This window comes from Entelurus aequoreus, linkage group LG15 (assembly GCF_033978785.1).
Source record: "Entelurus aequoreus isolate RoL-2023_Sb linkage group LG15, RoL_Eaeq_v1.1, whole genome shotgun sequence".
In the NCBI taxonomy this organism is placed as follows: Eukaryota; Metazoa; Chordata; class Actinopteri; order Syngnathiformes; family Syngnathidae; genus Entelurus; species Entelurus aequoreus.
In genome coordinates, this window is record NC_084745.1 from 39404025 (window position 1) to 39431285 (window position 27261).

Genomic DNA, 27261 nt, shown 5'->3' on the forward strand with positions numbered 1-27261 from the left:
ACCTCCGGGCTGATGATTTTAGGTTGTCCTGAAGAATTTGGAGGTAATCTTCCTTTTTCATTGTCCCATTTGCTCTCTGTAAAGCACCAGTTCCATTGGCAGCAAAACAGGCCCAGAGCATAATACTACCACTACCATGCATGACGGTAGGAATGGTGTTCCTGGGATTAAAGGCCTTTCTCCTCCAAACATATTGCTGGGTATTGTGGCCAAACAGCTAAATTTTTGTTTCATCTGACCACAGAACCTTCCTCCAGGATGTCTTGTCTTTGTCAATGTGATGTCAGATGAAACAAACATGTAGCTGTTTGGCCACAATAAAATTAAGGTTTTAGTATGGCCTTCCCAATGTCCTGACTTAAACAAGTAGACAATGCTGAAGAAACAAGTCCATGTCAGAAAATCAACAAATTTAGCTGAACTGCACCAATTTTGTCAAAAGGAGTGGTCAAAAATTCAACCAGAAGCTTGCCTGAAGCTTGTGGATGGCTACCAAAAGCGCCTTATTGCAGTGAAACTTGCCAAGGGACTTGTAACCAAATATTAACATAGGTGTATGTATACTTTTGACCCAGCAGATTTGGTCACATTTTCAGTAGACCCATAATGAATTAATAAAAGAACCAAACTTCATGAATGTTTTTTGTGGCCAACAAATATGTGCTCCAATCAGTCTATCATAAAAAAATAACAGTTGTAGAAATTATTGGAAACTCAAGACAACCATGACATTAAATACAGGTAATGTCCAAGTGTATGTAAACTTTTGACCACGACTGTATACATAAACATTATGTATATACATTTATATTTTCATATATATGTGTATGTATATATATATATATATATATATACATATATATATATAAATACAAACATATTAATGAAAAAAAAAATATATATATATATGTATACACACATATACATATATATATATATATATATATATATATATATATATATATATATATATATATATATATATATATACACCGCCCCACCGGCAACTGGGCCCCCACGAGCCCACCCCCCACCCCCGGAGAGCGCGGCGAGGCCAGCCCCCGGCCACCCCACCCAAGTCGGCCGCCACAGGGCCACGGGAACCACCCACCCCACCCGCAGGGACCCCAACGATGGAGATGGAACAACCAGCAACCGCCCCGCTGAGCCCCCCCCCCGAGGTAGGGGGGAAAAAATAAAAATAAATAAAAAACAAATAAAAAAATTTTTTTTAATAAAATATATTAAAACAATTAAAATAAAGAAATAATTAAATATATTTTTAAAAAAATAATTAAAAGAAGATCACAGACATGCTGACACACAAGGTCACTACCCCAACACCTGGCCGACTCGTCTTTATATTTAGTTGTTATTTTATAACAATAATTCACACAAGATCCCTTGAAATAAATGACATTTTAATTACAGGCTGGGATGTACTTGGGTTTTGACTTTGTGTATTATTTTGAGTATATATATTTTTTTCTAATATGAAATGTGGTCTTGAGGAGTGATCACATTAATTAAATGACGTGTTTTTAATTTGTGCTGAATGTGTTTGCAAGTGGGTGAGCGTGGAGGAAGTTTTGACTTTGTGGATTATTTTGGAATCTTTCTCTTGGTTTCCATTAAATAAGGTCTTACAAGCCTGTGGAGAGGAAGTGTTGTCATGATCTGCATTTTACCTTCACTTTGCCGATGGTCTCTGCATTCTGGGGTCCAGACCAATCAAGATCAACACCGAAACGTAACAAGTATACCAAAGTTGACAGCTGTTCAGTGCAGAACTTTAGATGTAGTGTAAGTATACTCCAATTTTCCTTCACAAAATAAGGGATATATATATTTTTGCCACTATAGAAGTATCTATAAGTATCAATACAGAAGTATATATACTTCTGTAGTTCAAATTCTAATTTGAACTTGCACACAGCCACAAATAGATCATTGGATTTTGTATCAGAGCTTACTGTACCTTGTGCTCCAATCCTGACTATTTCTTCATTTAGATAATCCACATTTTCTTCCAACTGTCTTTTCTTCTGCTCCACATTCTGTAGACAGTCTGTTAGGGATTTTATCTTCGCTTCATGCTGCACACAAAAAAGCAAAAGCACAATAAAACATTCAGTGATAGTATTTGTTTAAAGACAGAATATAGTAACAGAGTTTGTTCGTGGTGTACTATTGGTGACTTGTTAACATTGACAAACTAACACAACTATCCAACATTCATTACAGTTTTTTAATCAACTTCAGTATTCTTTGACCCACAAGACACTAACACCACTGACGACAGATGTTGCTATGGAGATGGTGAATGTGCTCACCTGAGAGACACGTAGCCGACAAGCAGTTAACTCCCTCTCAGTGTCTTCCAGCTTCTGGGTACTGTCAGCCTGGGAGCTTTCCATGTGTTTGCTTCGTTTCACCATGCTTTTCACCTCCGACTTCATCTTACTGATGCAGAGTCGCGCCGCCGTGAACTCCTCGTCAATGAGACCACTGTTCTCGTGTTGCTGGTGGATCACGCAAAATAATTGCATCCTTACATTGAGCAATCAGTGGAGCTTTTATATGACTGTAATACACATGAATACTATAACATAATACTAATACCTGCTCAGTGGCCTTGTGGTTAGAGTGTCCTCCCTGAGATCGGTAGGTCGTGAGTTCAAACCCCGACCGAGTCATACCAAAGACTATAAAAATGGGACCCATTACCTATTAGCATGGGACGGCGTGGCGGAGTTGGTAGAGTGGCCGTGCCAGCAATCGGACGGTTGCTGGTTACTGGGGTTCAATCCCCACCTTCTATCATACTAGTCACGTCCGTTGTGTCCTTGGGCAAGACACTTCACCCTTGCTCCTGATGGCTGCTGGTTAGCGCCTTGCATGGCAGCTCCCGCCATCAGTGTGTGAATGTGTGTGTGAATGGGTGAATGTGGAAATACTGTCAAAGCGCTTTGAGTACCTTGAAGGTAGAAAAGCACTATACAAGTATAACCCATTTATCATTTATCTATCATAGCATCAAGGGTTGGAATTGGGGATTAAATCACCAAAATTATCCCCGAGCGCGGCCACCGCTGCTGCTCACTGCTCCCCTCACCTCCCAAGGGGTGGAACAAGGGGATGGGTCAAATGCAGAGGGTAATTTCACCACACCTAGTGTGTGTGTGACTATCAGTGGTACTTTAAAGGCCTACTGAAATGATTTTTATTTATTTAAACGGGAATAGCAGATCCATTCTATGTGTCATACTTTATCATTTCGCGATATTGCCATATTTTTGCTGAAAGGATTTAGTAGAGAAAATCGACGATAAAGTTCGCAACTTTTGCTCGCTGATAAAAAAAAGCCTTGCCTGTACCGGAAGTAGCGTGACGTCAGAGGAGGTAATATTCCTCACAATTTTCCTTTGTTTACAATGGAGCGAGAGAGATTCGGAGCGACAAAGCAACGATTACCCCATTAATTTGAGCGAGGATGAAAGATTCGTAGATGAGGAACGTTACAGTGAAGGACTAGAGAGGCAGTGATGGACGTATCTTTTTTCGCTCTGACTGTAACTTAGGTACAAGCTGGCTCATTGGATTCCACACTCTCTCCTTTTTCTATTGTCGATCACGGATTTGTATTTTAAACCACCTCGGATACTATATCCTCTTGAAAATGAGAGTCGAGCACGCGAAATGGACATTTAAAGTGACTTTTATCTCCACGACAATACATCGGTGACAGACTTAGCTACTGAGCTAACGTGATAGCATCGTTCTCAAATGAAGATAGAAACAAAAGAAATAAACCCCTGAATGGAAGGATAGACAGAAGATCAACAATACTATTAAACCATGTACATGTAACTACACGGTTAAAAATTCTCAGCCTAGTAAGGCTTAACAATGCTGTTGCTAACGACGCTAAGGCTAATTTAGCAACTTAGCAACCGGACCTCACAGAACTATGATAAAAACATTAGCGCTCCACCTACGCCAGCAAGCCCTCATCTTCCCATCAACAGCCGTGCTCACCTGCGTTCCAGCGATCGACGGCGCGACGAAGGACTTCACCCGTGGGTTTGGCGGCAAGCATCGGCTAGGCGTCTGCTAAGTAAGTAGTCCTTGTTGTGTTGCTGTAAGTATTGTACTTAGCCGCTAATACACCGATCGATCCCACCTACAACGTTCTTCTTTGCAGCCTCCATTGTTCATTAAACAAATTGCAAAAGATTCACCAACACAGATGTCCAGAATACTGTGGAATTTTGTCGAAGAAAACAAGAGGTTTTTGTATCGGGTCCGATGGGGTCCAACCACTTCCGTGGATTTTGTAACGTCACGCGCATAAATCATATCCAAAGGAGTTTTTCAACCGGAAGTGTGGCGGGAATTTTAAAATTGCACTTTATAAGTTAACACGGCCGCATTGGCATGTGTTTCAATGTTAAGATTTCATCATTGATATATAAAATATCAGACTGCGTGGTCGGTAGTAGTGGGTTTCAGTAGGCCTTTAACTTTATAATACTCGATGCTTACTAAACAATATGTAATATTAGGGGTGTCTATGGATGGGCACTATTTACATTTGAACCGATACGGTACCAATTCCCAGTATCTGGGAATTGATGTGAGTGTGTTAATAAATATTAATTGTTTTGATAATAAACATTTTTTTTTTTTGCAACATTTTTTCTCTGTGGCTCTCAACGAAGAGGATCGCACCTCTCCTCTCCTCTTTTCATCCCTGCTTACTCTTCAAATCATTTGGTCTGAACTTTTTGAAGCGCTTCCCTGCACTGCTCTCCAAAATCGAAACATTAAATTGATCGGCTGGTCTCTCAGTGCAATTGACAAGATTTTCTCGATGAGAAACATGGGTTTAGGGCAGACCTGGGCAATTATTTTGACTCGGGTGCCACATTGTAGAGAAAAAAAGGTGTATCGACAAATTCGGAAGATGCTGGCAGCCGGTCAAGAAACCATCAAGCTGCCACAAATGATTGATGGGATGGGCAGGTCTGTGGGCAACTAACAACATCACAAGATGTTTAACATTTTGGAGATGCTCTGTTCTGCAAGGCACAGTATGATCAATTTGAGGACCAGAAATGGACAATAAGCGTGAAACGTTTAAATATGTTTCACTCACTAACGGCGTGGCGCAGTTGGGAGAGTGGCCGTGCCAGCAACCTGAGGGTTCCTGGTTCAATCCCCAGCTTCTACCAACCTAGTCACGTCCGTTGTGTCCTTGAGCAAGACACTTCACCCTTGCTCCTGATGGGTCGTGGTTAGCGCCTTGCATGGCAGCTCCCGCCATCAGTGTATGAATGTGTGTGTGAATGGGCGAATGTGGAAATAGTGTCAAAGTGCTTTGAGTACCTTGAAGGTAGAAAAGCGCTATACAAGTATAACCCATTTACTATTTACTAAAACACAAATATTCTGATCTGAACTTTGTCGTTTGCCTGGCGATTCTTTGATCCCAGGAGATTTAAGACATCTACCTATTTGGAATCATGATAACAGGATATCTGCTGATTGGAGTAAGCATTGCCCTGGTGTATCGACAAATTCGGAAGATGCTGGCAGTCGTTCAAGAAACCCTTAAGCTGCCACAAATGATTGATGGGGAGGGCGACTAAGAAAATCGCAAAATGTTATATCTTGGAGATGCTGTCTGTTCTGCAAGGAACAGCATGATCAATTTGAGGACCAGAAATGGACAATAAGAGTGAAATGTTTAAATATTTTTTCACTCGCTAAAACACAAATATTCTGTCCTGGACTTCGTCTTCCTGCTGGAATGGCTTGGCAAGGTCCTTGCACAGCGAAGATGGTCCAAATTCCTTCCCTGTCTTTCATGGACATAGACCTGTTGCTTGTTGACTTTTGTTGGACTGACAGGCTGTGTTATAGCGAAAACATGCGAGAGCACCAAGGTTGAGAGACAAGCGACTCTTCAGCCTTACATACATGGAAAATCCACGCGGAAAATACACGCCACACACACACCCCCATCTGCCATCCCACTTCAACTTAAGGACAGCATAAGTCCATTCCAGATGGTCAATTATAAATAGGTTAGTGATTTTCACACCGACCATTGTTATCTGTTTGACTAATTTTACCTGATCAAGCCTTTTCTAAAATTACACACTACAAAATAATAGTATCAAAAAACAGTTGTATCAGGACAGACCTAGTAAGAAGTTTAGTTTACAGTTTAGAGAGCTCAGCAGCGCATGCACTTTTTGCGTCGGATGAAAAGAGCACAGCTCCCTCTCCCCATTCTCACCACATTCTACAGAGGCACTATAGAGAGCCTACTGACCAACTGCTCTGTCTGGACTGGAGCATGCAGTGCCTCAGACTGGAAGTCTGCAGAGAGTGGTGAGGACAGCGGAAAAGATCATCAGGACTCCTCTTCCTCCTATCCAGGAAATCGCAAAAAGCCGCTGTCTGACCAGGGCTCAGAAAATCTGTAGAAACTCCTCCCAACCCCACCAAGGACTGTTTTCACTGCTGTACTCTAGAAAGAGGTCCCGCAGCCTCCGTAGCAGAACCTCTGTAACAGCTTCTTCCCTCAGGCCATAAAACTCTTGAATGCATCAAAATAATCCCCTCAATTACCCCCCCCCCCCCCCAAAAAAAAAAACCAAAAACTGATTAACTTGTTGGAATATAAAGACAATATAACATACCTCCATAAATGTGGATGCATATGCAAAAGTGCAATACATTTATCTGTACAGTAATCTATTTATTTATATCTGCACCTTATTGCTCTTTTATCCTGCACTACAACGAGGAAATGCAACAAAATGTCATTCTTATATGTACTGCAAAGTTCAAATTTGAATGACAATAAAAAGGAAGTCTAAGTCTAAGTCTAAGTCTAGTATTTATGTTCCTGTTGTTATAACTATTCATTTTTGTGCAATATATTACTCCTCGTCCTCCCATTGTTACGTCATTACTTTTTTGTTCAAGCTTCTTTTTCAGTTTTTTTTATTGTCTTCTAATGTCTTCTCCTTTTTATATAGTGTACTTTTATACTATTGACTAATATAAAACAAAACCAAAATGTTTTAAACTGAATGGTACCACTTGGTGACCAGCTTCTTGCTCACCTTGATGTCGTTACTTCCCACTGCAAGACCGATCTCTGTTAGGTCTTTGAGTAATGAGGACATCATCTCTGTCACCCTCTTCTTCTGGTGGTTGGTCATCTCCTTCAACTTCTGGAGCTCAGAGTCAATTGTGGCTAAAGAGCTCTGGTAAGGACATGAAAAGACAAAGAACCAGTAGTGATTCAATTGAAATAAGTGTCATTATGTTAAAAAATATATATGATAAATGTTAAACCTGCTTACAGATTTTTCATTCAGTTCCTCACTGAGGGCTTCAAACTCTTTGGTTTTGTCCTCGACCTCCTGACTTTTCAAGTCGTAGTTAACAGCGAGCTCCTCAAGAGCTTGCAGCACCTCCTTGACCTCCTCCTTGGAAGATTCATTCTCTGCCAACAGTCGTTTCAGCTCCGTCTGCAGGTTGCCATGGTCGCGCTGGGATGAGGCGAGGAGCTTAACACAAAGAAGTAACAGAAAGTTCTTCAAGCTATTTGTTTGACCATTAGGTTTTAGGAATATTTATCATAGGATGAATCACTACTTCTGCTAATATGTACATTAAATACAAACTAAGAATAAATAAATGATTGCAATATTATCAACTGAGTCCTTATCAGCTTTGCTGTTCAACAACATATTCTTTAAGGCTCCTTGATGGTGATGTGTATGCCTCCAAGGTCTGTGATGTCCTACAACACCTGGCAAAATGATGGAATTACCAATCTTGTAGGATGTTCACTCAGTTGTTTAATTTTAGACAGACATGATGCAAAACTATAGTCATTTCAAATGGCAACTTTCTGGCTTTAAGTAATACTAAAATAAATCAATAAAATACATTGTGGTAGTCAGTAACAGTTTATATTTTAGATTAAGCATAGTGAAAATATGGAATCCCTAAATTCTGAGAATAAAATTATGGAATAATGAAAAACAAAAAAACACTACAACACACCACTCGTACTTTGTTGCACCACCTGCGGCTTTTGCTTAACAGTCTTTAAGGCATGGACTTAATCAGTAAAAAACAGTACTCTGTATCAATCTTGGTCTAAAATTGTCTGAGCGCTGTTGTCTGATCAGATTTGCAGGTTGGCGTCTTGTCATGTACCATTTTCTTCAATTTTCACCACAGAATATCTTCAGGCAGTCGTCTCCATAAATCTCATCGGAACAGCACCAAACAAAAATTCCAGGATCATCACATTTCCCAATGTAGATTCCTAATTCATCAATGAATATGACTTTCATCCAGTCATCCATAGTCCACAATTTTTTTCCCTTAGCCCATTGTAACTTTATTTTATACGTTTAGGTGCTAGCTTTTCTGTATTTAAATCTTATTTTCTTTAGGCAGTTTCGTACAGTTTGGTAAATCCAGTTTATGACCATTTGTTCTTCATTTGTTCTGCTGTGCATTTTCTGTTTTCAAGACATTTTGCTTTAAGTTTTCTGTCTTGAATGCTTTGATGTTTTCCTTGGTCCACTAGTATGCTGGCTTTTTACAACCTTCCCATGTTGTTTGTTTTTGGTCCAATTTTAGACACAGCTGACTGTGAATAATCAACATTTATTTAGCAATATTGCGTGAAGAAATTTTTATAATCTCCTGTTGGAGCCATGATTCTTTTCAATCCACCTGGTGCAACAGCTCTCCAAGGTGTGAACACTCCTTTTTAACTGCAGACTAATGAACAATCTTAATCTGATGCAGTGGTTAGCTTTGAAAATTTATAGAGTGATTCCATAATTATATCCACCTTTTCACTCTGCTTGATGTAAAAAGGAAAAAGTTACTAACACAATTTATATTATTGATTTATTTTAAGTGTTTCTTAAAACCAGAAAGTTCCATCCATCCATCCATTTTCTAACGCTTATTCCCTTCGGGGTCGCGGGGGGCGCTGGAGCCTATCTCAGCTACAATCGGGCGGAAGGCGGGGTACACCCTGGACAAGTCGCCACCTCATCGCAGGGCCAACACAGATAGACAGACAACATTCACACTCACATTCACACACTAGGGCCAATTTAGTGTTGCCAATCAACCTATCCCCAGGTGCATGTCTTTGGAGGTGGGAGGAAGCCGGAGTACCCGGAGGGAACCCACACAGTCACGGGGAGGACATGCAAACTCCACACAGAAAGATCCTGAGGCCGGGATTGAACTCACGACTACTCAGGACCTTCGTATTGTGAGGCAGACGCACTAACCCCTCTTCCACCGTGCTGCCCAACCAGAAAGTTGCCATTTCAAATATATACAGTTTTATGTCTTGTATATACTTTTGTGTAATGTGTATTTTCTGCTTTTTTGTACAAATTTAAGCAATAAACGAACATCGTCCAAGCCTGTAGATCCCATAATTTTTTCCAGGGGTTGTAGTTAGCGTTGTCCCTATATTTTTTCCTAATAAAGTTAATATTTGTATACATATATATGCGTCACTCCTCCGTGAGACACTCGTATCAGACCACTATTCAGAGACATCACTTGCCTTTAAAGGGGAAGTGCACTTTTTAAAAATGTTGCCTATCGTTCACAATTATTATGAAAGACATGACAATGGATGGATTTTTTTTAATGCATTCTAAATATTAAATAAGTGTAAATAAAAATCCGTTTTCAGCAGAGCCAATGGGAGCTCCACTATTCCGCCCATAAAATCCAATAAATAACCATTCAAAGAGCGCCAACAATACTCAATTTACATTTCGTGACTTGAATATTAACCAAGTATTAGTGATATTGTTATTATAAGCGCTAACGCAGACGAACTATTTATAGCGGCGACAAAACCATTCCGTGTGTCCCTATGTTTACATCATCGAGTGGTCTGCTGCTTCCTCGCTTCCTTGATCCCTGTAAGTTTATTGTAGATCATAAATCATGTCTCTCACCGAAAAGTAAATGGCTAAGGAAATAATTTGACCAGTTGGGACACTATGACAGTCATTTATGACCTGGAACTGGCAAAAACGGCACGAAAAGTGCTGTGTGAATGTGAGTGTGAATGTTGTCTGTTTATCTGTGTTGGCCCAGATCAATCGTCTGCATGGTGCAGCTGGGTCTTGACTACTCGCATATGGGTGCGCACTAGGCCTCTGACCACGGGATTCTGATACTTAAGGGTTCGGACACTGGACTCCGCCTGGAGGAAGTCGCGGTTGGCGACTCAGGGGTCAGGCTGTGGTGCAATCTCTCAACTGGCCAGCCGAGGCCCCTAGTGCCAGTTGGCTGGCAGCGGGCTGTTTTTGAGGCGGTCCACGGTCTCTCCCAGTAAGACCTGTGCGATGCCTGTTGCTCAGAAGAGTGTCTGGAGGGGGATGAAGAAGGACGTACAGGCCTGGGTCGACTCTTGTGTGGCCTGTCCGTGCGCAAAAGTACACCGTTAGCTGTTCCAAGTCGGGATCTGGGGTGGACCACTCCTCTGTGCATCAGTTGATGACCTCTGTGCGCTGCTGACATGTTTCCATTCAAGATGATCCCTTGCTGGCCTCCCAATGGACTGGTCTTTCATATTATGAAGTCAGGACCCGGGGTGGCCCACTCCTTATGCATTAGTCTGTGACATCTCGGCGCCCCCGACTTGCAAACTTCTTGCAACATGCATTTTCTTTCTTAATTTTAGCACAAGTGCAAGCACCTTCACTGTCCTAAAATAGGTTTTGTTGCCTATATTGCGCTAGCATACAGCACAGGGGGGTACATATTATATTTGTGTGCTGCATGTTCCACAACATAACAAAAAACCCAGGTTGGAGAGCGATGTCATGAATGTGAATTAAATGAGTGTCTCCATGGTGACAGCAGGTAGTACACACAAAAATACACAATTAGATATGGCGGTCTGCAACACTTTTGTACTTGTTATCAATTGTACACTTAGTAGATTACCTGCAACACGCACAATTTTATATTTTGTACACACTATTTAGCACTTTTATTTGAGAATAAACAGATCAGACTCTTACAATAATGTACAATTTGTGTTTGTTGATCCACTATTTTTAGTGGTATTAGTAAATCTGTGATGGTCATTAAGTACTTACCTCCTCCTGGTCCAACATCTGCTCCTTGATTTTCTCCAACAACTGAGACTGTTGATGAATCTCATCATCCTGAAAGAGTTGAAGGATGGAGAGTTTTAAGTGAGAGACACACTTTATGGTATTACATCACTGCTCTTTTTTGTGACAAAAACTGTGCAAAAGAGACAAAACAAGAGAACAAAAGACGACAAGCAAGGAGGCCACTATTGCTGAATGCAGTTTGGGTTGATAAAAATGAAATTACAAATTACCAGCAATAGAAAAATACATTATAAAACGTGAGATAGATTAGAAAATACATTGATAATAAATATAACTCTACTCACAAATTCATTAGCTTACAGCAAGGAATTCCAAAATACTGTGTTCTGTACATCGTTATTAATAGTAGCATTATCTGTTGTCTACTTGCAGTGTTCAAACATTATTTGTTGTCTACATAGCTGATGAATGTCACGTGTGGGGGGTCGCAGCTTACTGCGGGTTCGTTCTCCCGGGATGCAGACGGACCACTCGGACAAGGCGTGCAAGTAGGAACATGATTTATTCCTCAAAAATCAAACACGTACCAAAAACAGACAACAAGCAAAAGGAAAGCGTGCCGATCGCACGGGAACTAAGGTGAGACTTCGCGCAGGAATCAAGAAGCATAGCAGACAAGGAATGTACCCAACGTAACTGTTGCATGTAGTAAATGATGAAGCCAGACTGAGCGTGGCGAGCAAGGGGAATAAATAGCTCTCTGATTAGTGGTTGACAGCAGCTGAGCGTGCCGACCAGAGGCAGGTGAACCCAATTAATCCCCATGGAAAATAGCATGACAATGAAGAGTAATATTATTTGTTGTCCACATATTTAATGAATAGTAACATTATTTGTTGTGTACATAGTTAAAAAACAGTAACAATATTTGTTGTGTACATAGTTGATAAAGAGTAATATTATTTGTTGTGTACATAATTATTAAATGGTAACATTACTTGTTGTGTACACACTGGTAGTTAATAAATAGTAACATTATATGTTGTGGACACCACTGACAAATTATAACATTGTGTTTTGTGTACATAGTAAATGCATCATAACATTATTTGTTGTTTACAGTACATAGTTAATAAATAGTAACATGATTTGTTATGTACATATTAAATAAAAAGTAACTTTAATTGTTATGTATATAATTAAGAAATTACAAAATGTTTTGTTGTGTACATAGTTGAGTTGAGCTTGAGTTTATTTCGAACATGCAAGCATACAACATGATACATCACAATTTCCAGTTTCTCTTTTCAACATGTTCGAAAAGGAGTAGGAAGAAGCAGAGCTTATTTAATCCTACCCCTTTTCTTTTACATAACAGTTGCTAAAACTTTTGTTCACTTCCTGTTCTCCATTTACCCACAATATACTCCATAAGTAATCACAATAAACATAAATAAATAAATAATAATTGGTGAAGTAAATTACATTTCATATGATGAGATAAGTAAGATTATTTTGAGAGTGAAAGAATGGATGAATGAAATAAATTCAGAATGTTTATCATGGTTCTTCTTCTTTGTACTTTGTAAACACTTTAAGTTTGAAGAGTTTCTTGAAGTGGCTCATATTAGTACATTGTTTGATTGCTTTGCTTAATCCATTCCATAATTTAATTCCACATACTGATATACTGAAGGTCTTAAGTGTTGTACGTGCGTACAAATGTTTTAAATTACATTTCTTTCTAAGATTATATTTCTCCTCTTTTTTTGAGAAGAATTGTTGTATATTCTTGGGTAGCAGGTTATAATTTGCTTTGTGTATAATTTTAGCTGTTTGCTAATTCACTATAGTAAATGCATCATAACATTATTCGTTGTTTACAGTACATAGTTAATAAATAGTAACATGATTTGTTATGTACATATTAAATAAAAAGTAACTTTAATTGTTATGTATATAATTAAGAAATTACAAAATGTTTTGTTGTTTACATAGTTAATACACTCAAAGTTCAATATAACGCGATTGTTGGGGTACATAAAATACCATACCATCCGTCGACGAAGACAGGCACGCAATAATTTAGTGAAAAACAACGCAATTACCTCTGGTAAAAAAAACAGGAAAAAAATTTGGGGTCCACTGCATGATCCCGTTTTATAGAATATCACATTATATGAGGGGCCGTTAGAGACATTATTCAGAATTACCTCTTACATACAGTACTGAAATGCTCTCACATAAACAACTGAAATGTTTTTCTCTCACACACACTACTGAAACACTCTCATAAACACTACTGAATTTCTTTCTCTCGCACACACTACTAAAACACTCTCATGCACACTACTGAAAACCTCACAGACACACACACACACACACACACACACACACACACACACACACACACACACACACACACACACACACACACACACACACACACACACACACACACACACACACACACACACACACACACACACACACACACACAAAACATTAATTTTCAGTAGTACAGTAAAAGGTTTTCACTTGTATGTGCGAGCGCTTTTCAGTAGTGTGTGTAAGAGAAACACATTTCAATAGTATTAGTAAGAGGATTTCACTTGTATATTTGAGAGCTTTTCAGTAGTGCATGTAAGAGTAAAAAAATTAATTAGTGCGTGTAGAAGAATTTCACTTGTATGTGTGAGAGCTTTTCAGTAGTGCGTGTAAGAGAAAACAATTTCAGTAGCGTGTGTAAAACGATTTTACTTGTATGTGTGAGAGCTTTTCAGTAGTGCGTGGAATTGAAAGAAATTTCAGTAGCGTGTGTAAAAGGATTGAACTTTTATGTATGAGAGCTTGTCAGTAGTGCGTGTAGAGAAAACAATTTCAGTAGTATGTATAAAAGGATTTCACTTGTGCAGTATGTGTGAGAGCTCTTCAGTAGTGTGTATAAGAAAAAAAAAATCAGTAGTATGGGTAAAAGGATTTCACTTGCATGCGGGAGAGCTTTTCAGTAGTGTGTGTAAGAGAACACAATTTCAGTAATATGGGTAAAAGGATTTCACTTGTGTGTGTGAAAGCTTTTCAGTAGTGTGTAAGAGAACAACATTTCAGTAGTTGTCACGGCCAGCGCGCATTCCAATGCGCCCTCATCTTTGCGCTCTGCTTGTCGCACCTCGGGACATGCCCACGGCCGCGCACATCCAGAGACGCACCGGGCGCGTCTGCGCCGTGCAGCAGCCGCCAGCTGCAATCATTCACCGGCAATCTGCTCACCTGGCGCTAATGAGAGGTCCTGCCTTCAAGAGCCTGCTCAGCCTGCTATCCATCGCCTGAACATAACCTTCTGTTGCTGTCCCGTAAACTATCATCCTGCTCTATGCAAACCTTGCTTCGCTCTGTGTTCTCCGCCGTCGTGTTTGTATGATCTCACGTTTTCCCTTGTCGTCCTTCCTGCAGTCTGCCTTTGTTCCACATGTCGAGCTGTGCGTCTCGTCATTCCTCGTTTCTCCCCCAACTTCCCGGACTTCCTCTTGGATCCCGACATCCCGCTTGGACACAGACCTTCTCTGCCTAGCCCCTTTGGATTTGTCCGCTTCCTCCCTCATCACTCTGGTAACACTCAGCAATTAATTCCTAAACATAGTCTTACACCATACACCCTTTGGGTTTTGTCACACTCCATTCTGTAGTTGATTTTGTTTATTATTGTTTGATTATTTTATATATATATATATATATATATATATATATATATATATATATATATATATATATATATATATATATATATATATATATATAGCTTTACTGCCCCCTTGTGGGTCTGTGCCGTCACAACTCCCTCCTGTACACATAACAGTGGTATGGATAAAAGGATTTCACTTGTATGTGTGAGAGCTTTTCAGTAGCGTGTGTGAGAAGATTTCACTTAAACTGGAAAGCCTTCCGGTTCCGGTCACCGATAATGCCTGCCCTTTTTCAGCCAAGTTGTTCGCGAACGAAATGTCTGTCTAACTGCCGACAAGTAGCCTAACCGAGGCGGCAGCTCTGCTTCATAATTTGATGGCTTCAGCGGAGAATATAAGAACACTATCAACAGTCAGGCTGCAGCTGTCTGTTGCACCTCCAAGCCGTGACACCTGAGTGGTCACACAGCGTTGCCTTTCCCCAAAGCATCATGGCGCCGCCTGTTAAAGCTCCGGAGCACTCGTTCCGGAGCGAGTGTAGGCCGCAGCGTTATTAAGCGCAACGTTTCAGCTCATGGACATCGGGCAAGAGGAGGAAAATGTAATTAGAAATTATTTATTTCTAAATTATTGTTTAATCCCACGAAATGTAACGCAACATGGTATTGTAGTGAGCTAAACAGTTAGCCTTGTGTGCCTCCACTACACACAAGCTAGCAACTAGTGATTCTGCGGGTCCTAAGAGTCTCAGATCTATTGCAAACTTGGCGTTTGTCTTGGAGGGAGCCCAAAAAATACACTGTCAAATCAGCTAGTAATGTTTGCAGTGTTGTTGCTATGGTAACATGTCGGAATGTGAGTCACATAACTGTAACATAACTGCTGTGTGAGAGGGCATGGCTGCAGCTTAACATATACACTCAAATGTAACTGAAAGATGATCGTCTACTTACTGTATCAATCAAAGTTAGTTTATTTAGCCCTTAATCAAAAATGCCTCAAAGGGCTTCCAACTACTAAATATTTTTTCATCCCTTCTTTTATGTTTGAAGTCAGTTCTGCATTGCTGTTGCATCTGGCATAATCTAATGTTGTTATTTGGCTATATTGGTTGTTTACTTGAACAGTGCCTTGTTGCCATGTCTGACTGTTGTTACTGTTGTTACTTTTGTCTGTTGTTACAGCCTGTAAATCATCTGTTCGTTCATGACCCACACTGAATCAGTAATATACTGCATATTATTGCTGTGATGAAATAATTTTGTCATCAGCATTTGAAGTTAAAAGTCAATACCAGAGTAAAACATACCGATCATACATCAAACGTGTGTATGATCCCTTTTCTGTTTTTTGCTTATTTTTATGTATATATCAGCATGGAATGTCTGTTTATTTCATATTCCCATTTTAAATTACATATTTGTCACTCAGAAACACCAGTCTTATTTCAAGGTGGATGGACACCTCAGTTGACAAATGATGAGCTTCCTTCCCTGTGTTTAAGGCAAGGACAGAATATTCATGGTAGATTTTTGGCTCAGAGAGAAATTACGAAAACAAAGGTGTTCGGGGGGCTTGAAGTAATAAAGTATGTTAAAATAAATATATTTGACTGAAATATAAATGTTAGTGGGTAAAATAAAACTTATATTGACAACCAATATCCATTACTGATTTAACATTGTGTGGTGTCAGTATTTTGTATTGTATTCAGTATTAGTATTATGTATTGTATTTCCTAGAGCACTATGACTTATATTGTGTAAGCTGTTTTCATGTGATCTGATTGTTACATTCTTATTTCAGAGTCAGGACACAGCTGCATGACAATTTCAACAAGGACGGAATAAACAACCTCTGGATTCATGAAAGTTGGCTTCCAAACAGCTTGTCTCCACACAAATATATTGTTTGTAATAATCAATATATTTCACATAGAAACAAAACATTGTTCCACAAACAGTGTGTTGAAAACAATATCCTTTTTTTTTCCTCGCTCAAAAAGGTTCATTATATCTTCTTGTTTATATACTTTTCAAATGTTCTTGTAGTCAGACAATATATTCAGTATACTAAAAATATTTTTTATCTGACATGTTTCGACTGTCATCTGCAGACACCTGACCGTTGTGATGTGTTGCCTATCAGCTTTTCTTATAGGCCTGGCCAACCAGGCAGACGACTCCTCCGCCACTTGATGGTTAATGGGGGAGGGAGCTGATAGGCAACACGTCACAGTGGTCAGGTGACCCCTCTGAAGAAGACTGCAGATGACAGTCGAAACATATCAGGTAAAATATCCATCTAATTTATCGAAAATATTGTCTGACGACAGGAATATTTTAAAATAAAAAATATATCCTTTTTTTCAAAACATTTTTTGACAGAAATGGACTTTCATTTAAACATAATAGATTTGTTGAAATATATAATATAGACATGAGTCTGAGAGTCAATTAACCATGAATGTCCAATCTCATAATTATTCTGGACTGAACTTTCTGTTGTACTGTTTAGTGCTTGCAATATAATGTTTGAGTTCAAATAAATGGTTCTGTTCTTCAGCAGTGTGTATGAGAGTGTTTCAGTAGTGTGTGTGAGTGTGTTTCAGTAGTGTGTGAGAGGAAAAACATTTCAGTTGTTTATGTAAAAGCATTTCAGTAGTGTATGTAAGAGGTAATTCTGAATAATGTCCCTAACAGCCCCTAATATTATACTGTACCTTATCATCCAGCTCTTTGTAAAGCTTGGCCATCTCCGCCTCGCACTGTGGTGTCCCAGCAGGTGCCAGTTTGATGCCAGGAAGTCCGCTGTGTGCAGGTGAGGCTTGTGAGGCAGGTGTTGTCTTGTCACTGAGAGTAACATCCAAAGCTTGAACCTCAGATTTGGCCTTTTCTTTGTCAAACTGTTCCTCTACTGGAACACTTTCACCTAAAAGGGGCAACAGAAATTGAATCACTCGGTACGAAAAGCAGCAGCAAGTGTCAATGCACAATGGGCCTGATTGAGAAAGGCTTTGTTCACACTACAAGTGTAGTAGAAAGTCCAAATCTTAAACAGGAACAAAAGAGAATTTATCACAAGAGTTTTATTTACTCATAATCAAATGGTACAAGGTTGGATTGAACTGCCATGCAAACAGACAGTGTCTCCGGAGACGTGGGATGAAGCGCCCTTGAACAGGGAAAAAAAAGAAAGAGCTTCCAGACTTGGTCTAACTTTGTTATTTATATGTTTCCCTGGTGGTTGTGCGTCCTTCCAACAGGGGCCAGCTGTTTTTGGATCAACATTCTTGGATCTCTTCGCCATAACAAACAATCAAGATATCTTGTACAATGTCAGGGTGACGCGCCCTGCCATGTCCTCCTTAATGTTTTTCGACCTCGCTCTCTCTGGACTTTGACAAAAAACAAAATAGAAAAAAAAGTACAAAGGGCAGAAATTTCACTACAGAAGTCAATTCAGATTTTTTTGCCTATGGGTTAGTGCATCTGCCTCACAATACAAAGGTCCTGGGTTTGAGCCTATCTTAGCTGCATTCGGGCGGTAGGCGGGGTACACCCTGGGCAAGTCGGCACTTCATCGCAGGGCCAACACAGACAAAAAACATTCACACTCACACTCACACACCAATCAACCTGATGGACAGAAAATGTGGCCGCCAAAAAAAGACTGTGTTCACCAAAACAGAATTGTGAAACCAGATGTTGTGATGACGCAAGCAATACGCACAGGATTGTCTGCAGAGGCAGCATGTCTGTGATGTGGAAGTACTTTAATATATCTGAGATATACCCAAGGACCTCTTGTCTGAGCTGCCACATTATCGTGGTAGAGGAGTTTGAGTGTCCCACTGATCCGAGGAGCTATGTTGTCTCGGGGCTTCTATGCCCCCTGGAAGGGTCTACCAGGACACACAGGTCCTAGGTGATGGCCCAGACAAAGAGCAGCTCAAAGACCTCTATGAAAAGAAACAAACAAGGACACAGACGCGGGTTACCGAGGCCCTCCTCTGGTGCCAGGCCTGGAGGTGGGGCTTGATGGTGAGTGCCTGGTGGCTGGGCCTGTCCCCATTGGGCCCGACCGGACACAGCCCGAAGAGGCAACATGAGTCCCCGCTCCAATGGGCTCACCCCTCATAGGAGAAAGCATAGAGGTTGGGTGCAATGTGGGCTGGGTGGCAGCCGAAGGCAGGGGCTTTGTTGGTTCGATCCTCGGCTACAGAAACTAGCTCTTGGGACGTAGAACGTCACCTTGCTGAGGGTAAGGAGCCTGAGCTGGTGCCCAAAGTGGAGAAGTTCTGGCTGGATCTAGTAGGACTCACTTCGATGCACAGCAAGGACTCTGAAACCAGATCTCTCAAGAAGGGCTAGACTCTCTTCCATTCTGGCATTGCAAACAGTGAGAGGCAACGGGCGGGGGTGGCAATACTTGTTTCCCCGTGGCTCAGAGCCTGTACGTTGGAGTTCAACCCAGAGGACGAGAGGGTAGTTTCTTCAGCCTTTGGGTGGGGGGATTGGTCCTGACTGTCGTTTGTGTTTACGCACAAAACAGCAGTTCAGAGTACCCACCCTTTTTGAGTTCTCTAGTGCTCCCCCCGGGATGCTCATGATTTTGAGAAATAACGGCCCGGATCTGAACCCAAGTGGTGGACTTTTGTGCTCACCACAGATTAACATAAGAATGTCCATATGTGCATTTAGCGCCAGGAAACCCTAGGCCGCAGTTCAATGATCGACTTTGTGGTTGTGTCATCGGATTTGCGGTCTCATGTTCTGGACACTCGGGTGAAGAGAGGGGCAGAGCTTTCCACCAATCACCATGTGGTGGTGAGTTAGCTCCGATGGTCGGGGAAAATGCCGGTCAGACCTAGCAGACCCAAACATATTGTGAGTGTCTGCTAGGAGCGTTTAGCAGAGTCTCCTGTCAGAGAGTGTTTCAATTCCCACCTCCGGAAGAACTTTGAAGATGTCACAAGGGAGGCGCTGGACATTCAGTCTGAGTGGACCAAGTTCCGTGCCTCTATTGTTAAAGCAGCCAATCGGAGCTGGGGCCAGAAGGTGGTTGGTGCCTGTCGTGGCGGTAATCCCAGAACCCAGAGGGATGCCGTCAAGCTGAAGAAGTCCTATTGGCCCATGGGACTCCAGAGGCAGCGGAAAGGTATCGTCCGGCTAAGCGGCTTTAGCGGTCGCAGAGGCAAAAACATGGACATGGGAGGAGTTCGGGGAAGCCATGGAAAACGACTTCCAGACGGCTTCAAAGCGATTCTTGACCACCATCCGCCGTCTCAGGAGGGGGAAGGAGTGCACTGTCAACACTGTGTACGATGGGGATGGTGTGCTGCTGACCTCGACGCGGGATGTTATGGATCGGAGGAGGGAATACTCCGAAGATCTCCTGAATCCCACCTACACCTCTTCTAATGAGGAATCAGTGCCTGTGGAATCTGTGGTGGGCTCTCCCATTTCTAGGGCAGAGGTTGCCGAGGTAGTTAAAAAGCTCCTCGGTGGCAGAGCCCCGGGGGGGATTGAGAGACACCCGGAGTTCCTAAAGTCTCTGGATGCTGTGGTGCTGTCTTGGTTGACGAGACTCTGCAGCATTGCGTGGACATCGGGGGCGGTGCCTCTGGATTGGCAGACCGGGGTGGTGGTTCCTTTCTTTAGGAAGGGGAACCGGAAGGTGGCTCCAACTATCGTGGGATCACACTCTTCAGCCTTCCCAGAAAGGTTTATTCAGGGGTTCTGGAGAGGAGGCTACGCCGGATAGTCAAACCTTGTATTCAGAAAGAGCAGTGTGATTTTCATCCTTATCGTGGAACTGTGGACCAGCTCTACACTCTCAGCAGGATCCTTAAGGGTGCATGGGAGTGTGCCCAACCAGTGTGCTTTGTGGACTTGGAGAAGGCATTCGACCGTGTCCCTCAGAAAGTCCTGTGGGGAGTGTTCAGAGAGTATGGTACAAGGCTACCTGATTGTGGTGGTGCTCCTTGTATGATCGGTGTCAGAGCTTGGTCCACATTGCCAGCAGTAAGTCGGACCCGTTTCCAGTGAAGGTTGGACTCCGTCAAGGCTGCCCTTTGTCACTGATCCTGTTCATAATATCTATGGACAGAATCTCTAGGTGCAGTCAGGGCATTGAGGGGATCCGGTTTGGTGGCTGTAGAATTAGGTCTTGGCTTTTTGCAGACGATGTGGTGCAGCTGGCTTCCTCTGGCCAGGATCTTCAACTCTCACTGTATCGATCCGTAGTGGTGAAGAAGGAGCGGAGCCGGAAGGCAAAACTTTCAATTTACCGGTCGATCTACGTACCCATCTTCACCTATGTTCATGAGCTTTGGGTTATGACCGAAAGGATTAGATCACGGGTACAAGCAGCCTAAATTACTTTCCTCCGTCGGGTGGGGGGCTCTCCCTTAGAGATAGGGTGAGAAGCTCTGTTATTCGGAAGGAGCTCAGAATAAAGCCGCTGCTCCTCCACAAGGAGCCCAATGAGGTAGTTTGGGCATCTGGTAAGGATGCCCCCCAGACGCCTCCCTGGGGAGGTGTTTAGGGCACAACTGGCCGGCAGGAGGCCATGGGGAAGACCCAGGACATGTTAGGGAGACTATATATTAAGATTAAGATTAAAGTACCAATGATTGTCACACACACCCTAGATGTGGTGAAATTTGTCCTCTGCATTTGACCCATCCCCTTGGGGAGCAGTGGGCAGCAGCGGCGCCGCGCCCGGGAATCATTTTGGTGATTTAACCCCCAACTCCAACCCTTGATGCTGAGTGCCAAGCAGGGAGGGAAACGGGTCCCATTTTTATAGTCTTTGGTATGACTCGGCTGGGATTTGAATTCCATTTGGACTGGGCTTCCCTGTTAGGGTGCTGCCCAATGTGGCAGATGATTATAAAGGTTGTGCATCATGATGAGACCGATCCTCCATTTGTACTTCTTTAAAAAGTTTAAACTGCATAATAGTGTTGTGATTAGCTACACACGAGAAGTATTATGGACTAATCTTAATAATAACTGGACGTAGAAACTTCTTAGTTCTCAGTTTGGCCCGGGAGCTCTTTATTTAGTTTACCTCTTGGTCGAACACCGGCATATCCTCCACTTCCGGTTAGTGAAGTGCCATACATCCTGTTACAGCAGTAAGGAACAGACTTTCACAATAAAGGTTTCAGCTGTAAACATTACATCTCCCTTCAACAAAATAAGATGTGTATATGGAGATTGTCAATGGCATGCAGAAAAACTAAGACACTTAAACACAATTCTGAGCCGCAACATTTGAGTCATAATATACTGTAAATCTTTAGCAGTGCAAATAACGTCGGTACACCATATAACATCAGTATATTCGAAAGTGCTGCAGTATTTAAGTGTGTTACTTCTGGAACAAAATTAACAGCAGTGAACATCTCGCAATGTAACCTATTAATGTAGTGCAAAGTTACAAAACAGGTTCTTTTTTTTTTTTTTTCTTCTTTCCAATCTTTTCCTTTTTTTTTTTTAGTTTTAGGGCAGCGATCCGCCTACACCCTTTACAATCAATTATAAGTCGAGGACTTGCCTCGGCCTTATGACACGTCCATACCTTGTGCGTTGGCAAGGCTCGGTGTGAGCAGGTTCACACACAGAATTGGTGTGATTATGTTGCGCACCTGGGTCCTCTGGTGTAGTGTTGGAGTCATCATCGCTGGCCTCTGGCTGCTGTGTGATGGGTGTGTGGTTGTCTAGCAGGTGCCGTCGGTTGCGTCTGAATGACTCTCCATCACTGGTCTCGATGTGGTAGCTCCGCGGTGTCTCAGCTGGTCGGATGACTGTCGCTGATTTCCACGTGCCATCACCCTGCTGGAAACAGATGGGTGCTCCGGCGCGCAGCGTTGACAGCAGTCTGGTAGATCTGTTGTACTGTTGTTTCTGGTGCTGCTGGCAGTTCTCTCTCCTTGCATGTACAGTAGCCTCGGGGGTCACCTGAGGTCGAAGTTGTTGAGTTGTCGTGGGCAGGATGGAGCGCAGCCTGCGGCTCATCAGGATCTGGGCTGGGGATTTTAGTCCGTCAACTGGTGTGTTTCTATACTCCAGAAAGCAGAGATAGGGGTCTTTCTTGTCCTCTTTGGCCTTGGTGAGGATTCGCTTTGCAGTTTGAACAGTTTTTTCTGCTAAGCCGTTGCTCTGCGGGTAATGTGGGCTTGAGGTGATGTGCTGGAAACCCCATGACTCTGCGAACTGCTTGAATTCACTTGAGTTGTAACATGGCCCATTATCACTGATGACTCGGCGGGCAATTCCTTGCCTAGAAAACACCGCTTTCATCTTGTGAATGACAGCGGCTGTGGTGATGTTATGCAGGCGCTCAATTTCAAAGTATCTGCTGAGGTAGTCACAGATGATGATGTAGTTCTCAGAGTTCTATGTGACTAGATCTGTTGCTACAGTCTCCCATGGGGTCTCTGCAATGTCATGTGAGAGCATGGGTTCTTTGGTGTTGGCACTACGATGTGTTTGGCATATGTCACATCTTTGGACTGTTTCCTCAATCTGTTGACCCATGCCAGGCCAAAACATTATGTCTCTTGCCCTGTGTTTGCTCTTCTCAACTCCTAAATGTCCTGTGTGGATGCATTTTAGCATGTGTGGTCTGAGCTTGTGTGGAATGATTATTTTCTCACCCTTTAGGAGGATCCCATCGGCTTCTGTGATCTCGTCACGGTGATTCCAGTAATCGCTGACGAGTTGGTGACATCGTTTTCGTGTCTCCGGCCAGCCTGACCGGATGACTTGCTTTAGCTTGGAGAGCTGCTCGTCCTGAGCTGTCTCCATTTTGATGTTGTCCAGCCTGTCAGTACTCACCGGGGCTGTGCTAATGACAGTATGCACTTGTGTCTCCATAGCCTCGGATAGAGACTCGTCCTCTTCATCCATGGATTTTCTCGACAGTGTGTCGGCTACAGGGATCTCTTTGCCTGGTCTGTGGGTGAGAGTTATGCTGTATTTTTGTAATGCAAGCATCATGCGCTGTAAACGCGGTGGAGCAAGGGCTAGGGGTTTTCGAAGAATGGTCTCTAGCGGTTTGTGGTCTGATTCCACAGTTATGTTACGCCCATAGAGGTACTCATGGAACTTCTTACACCCATACAGAACTGCATACAGCTCCTTCTCGATTTGGGCATAATTTTGCTCTGTGCTGGTGAGCAACTTGGATGCATATGCTACAGGTCTTCCTTCCTGCATGATGGTTGCACCCAGGCCGTTTTTTGACGCATCCACTTGCAGTGTCACTTCTTTTTCAGGATCAAAGTAAGCCAACACTGGCCCTGGCTCCGCTGTGATGATCTCTTTCATCTTCTGAAATGCATCATCATGAATAGTGCCCCATATGAACTCTGTGTCCTGTCTTAGCAGTAGTCTGAGTGGTGCACACACCTCAGCTAGGTTGGGTGCAAATCTCGCTAGGTAGTTGACCATGCCTAGCACGGTTTCGAGCTCTGCCTCACTTGTTGGCGGTGGCATGTCTCTGATGGCTCTCACCTTAAGTGGGTCTGGTTTCAAACCGTTGGCTGTGAGCTTATGGCCAAAGTAGCTCACCTCAGAAACACAAATGCGGCATTTATCTGGATTCAGGCGTATGCCTCTCTTTCTGGTGCGGTCGAGCATGGCTCAGAGATTGCTGTCGTGTTCCTGCTTTGTTTTTCCAAACACGACGATGTCGTCAACAATGCCAGCTATTCCTCTCAGGCCTTCGTATGTCTCATCCACTCTCCTCTGGAACTCGTCCTGGGCGGACACGATGCCGAAGGGCAGCCTGAGGAAACGGTATCTTCCAAAAGTGGTGTTAAATGTAGTGAGCAGTGAGGATTCCTCACTTAACTTGATTGCCCAAGACCCTGATCTTGCATCTAGGATGCTGAAATACTTTGCCCCTGCTAACTTGGATGTCACGTCCTCCAGTGTGGGTAGGGGGTAATATGGTCTCATTGTTGCCTTGTTTAGGGGTCTTGGGTCTAGGCACACTCTGAGTTTGCGTGTCTTGGGCTTTTCGCACACTACTAGGGCATTAACCCACTAGGTGGGCTCTATCACCTTGCATATTATTCTGTCCCTTTCCATGTTTTCTAGCTCTATTTTTAAACGGTCTTTAAGAGCAAATGGTACCCTCCGTGGTGGGCAGACAACTGGTGCTACTTTGGGGTCTATTCTGAAATTGCATTCGCCTGGGAATGTGCCGATGCCTTTAAAAACATCTGAGTACTCACTTAGGATGTGGTCTGACTGGGTGCTGTTCCCTTCGTCACTGTCGACTGTGTACACTACTTTGATGAGTCCCAGGGCCTTGCAGGCTTTGTAGCCTAGGATGGGTGGGCCTTTACAGTTTACTATGTAGAACTTTTCTGTGGTTGACTTAGCTTTGTATATACTTGCTATTTTGCAGTAGCCGTTCACTTCCAGCGCATGTCCACCGTAGCCGGTTAACTTACGGTCAGCAGTCATTAATTGTGTGCTGGGCATTAGCGTATTAAAGTCTTTGGCTGGTATCACACTTGCTTGTGCCCCAGTGTCTAGCTTAAAAGTCAATTTTCTGTTCTGTGGCCCCAACCCAATGGCTGCATATGCACTTTCCTCGTCTTTTTTTTCTGTAGTAACAGTGTCCACAAATAGCTCTGAGCTATCATATTCATTGTCTTCACCAACTGTGTGGATTTCTCTGTGCACTGTTCTACCTGGGGTGTGGGACTTAGTTTTGCACACTTTTGCATAGTGGTTGAATTTTCGACACTTTAAACATTGTTTACCTTTTGCTGGGCACTATGTTGATTTATTGTGGTGTCCTCCACACTTGCTGCAGGCATTTTCATGCACTTTTGGGCTGTCATTGTGCCTGCTAGCTCCCTTTATGAAACTTGGCCTTCCAGGTTTGCGGTGGATTGCGTGTACTTCGTGGCTACCGTTAGCCATAGCCTTTAGCTGCACTTGTGATAGCTCATGGGAGCGGGCTATATCGATCGTTTTTTCGAGCGTGAGCTCCGGCCCCTGGCTGAGTAGTTTTTCGCGCACTCTGGGTGAGTTGGTAGCGAAAATAATACGGTCCCTGACCATCTCGTCGCTGTCTGTGTAGTTACAGTCTTTAACTAGTAGCTTGAGATCTGTCACAAAGTGCTCAAATGACTCACAGTTTCCTTGCGTCTTCTCCTGGAATTCATATCTTGCAAATATAGGGTTTGCTTTCGGGGTGAGGTATTCTGAGAATCTGTTGTAATATGTTTTTAGCAACTTAGCTTCATCTTCAGTCAGTGTCCACGTGTTGCTGATGTCCCGTCCTTTGTCGCCGATCCACAGCAGAAGAAAGCTGCATTTTTCCTCTTCTGCTCTCTGTTTGAGCGGTCCTGTGAACATGAGTTCTGCATGTTGCTTGAATCTCCACCACGCATCTGGTAGGTTAGATGAATCCCAGTCCATCTTCGGGGTAGGTACGCCAAACGCTTCCATTGTTGACTTCTTCCCCGCCTTTTTTTTTTTTTTTTCTCGACGAATTTACTTTTTTCTCGCGGGTCCGTCGTCTTATTACTTTCACTCTGACACCATGTTGTGATTAGCTACACACGAGAAGTATTATAGACTAATCTTAATAATAACTGGACGTAGAAACTTCTTAGTTCTCAGTTTGGCCCGGGAGCTCTTTATTTAGTTTACCTCTCGGTCGAACACCGGCATATCCTCCACTTCCGGTTAGTGAAGTGCCATACATCCTGTTACAGCAGTAAGGAACAGACTTTCACAATAAAGGTTTCAGCTGTAAACATTACAAATAGTATTTAAATGATGTAAATCGGTCAAGTAAAACCTGACTTATGAACCACAATAATAGACATTATTTCCTGTGTCAGGTGATGAAATATGACACCAGCTTCCTATTTGTGGAAAAAAAACAATCACTCAAAGCATTAAAGGCCATTTTTGTTTGCTGAGGGAGAGAAAACGGTAAGCCAGCTAATGTGGACAAAAGAAGGTCTACACAAGTCTGACTGATGTTTCTTGATGTTTAAAATTTTTAAAAAAATTTTTTGTGTACAATCTGTAAATGTTACCTGTCTGAGGCGTCACCTGGATTTACTGGATTGTAACGATTTACTTTTTAATGATGTGCGATTATTGTGTTTGGCCAAAGGCTTGCAGGACAGAAAAAGGTGAGATGATCTTACCACTCCTCCAGCGATTGAGTTCAGTTTCCAACCAGGTCACAGTGCCTCTCAGCGTCTTGTTCTTCTCCTTCTCCTTTTCATATTTGTTTTTCCACTGCTCTGCTGTAAGCTCCATGTTCACACACACCGAGTTCTTCACCGTCTTGGCCCTGGTCACAGAAAGCCGTGACAAAATATTGAATGTATAAAAATACTTTACAGAACATATCAT

The 27261-nt window shown here is 42.5% G+C and overlaps 1 protein-coding gene across 3 annotated transcripts in view; it reads right to left on the reverse strand.

Annotated features, from left to right (window-relative positions):
* Positions 1-27261, reverse strand: part of LOC133630148 (kinesin-1 heavy chain-like) — a 92085-nt gene that overhangs the window by 17222 nt on the left and 47602 nt on the right. For 2 of the 3 annotated variants that reach the window (XM_062021506.1, XM_062021507.1), the window contains 7 exons: positions 27051-27199; positions 17577-17785; positions 11190-11258; positions 7383-7589; positions 7140-7283; positions 2334-2522; positions 1979-2096 (listed from right to left, as the gene is read on the reverse strand). In XM_062021506.1, coding sequence (XP_061877490.1) covers positions 1979-2096; positions 2334-2522; positions 7140-7283; positions 7383-7589; positions 11190-11258; positions 17577-17785; positions 27051-27199 — 1085 coding nt within the window. Of the gene's footprint in view, positions 1-1978; positions 2097-2333; positions 2523-7139; positions 7284-7382; positions 7590-11189; positions 11259-17576; positions 17786-22511; positions 23669-27050; positions 27200-27261 lie in introns of those variants that run through there. The other variant, XM_062021508.1, reaches the window with a different exon arrangement.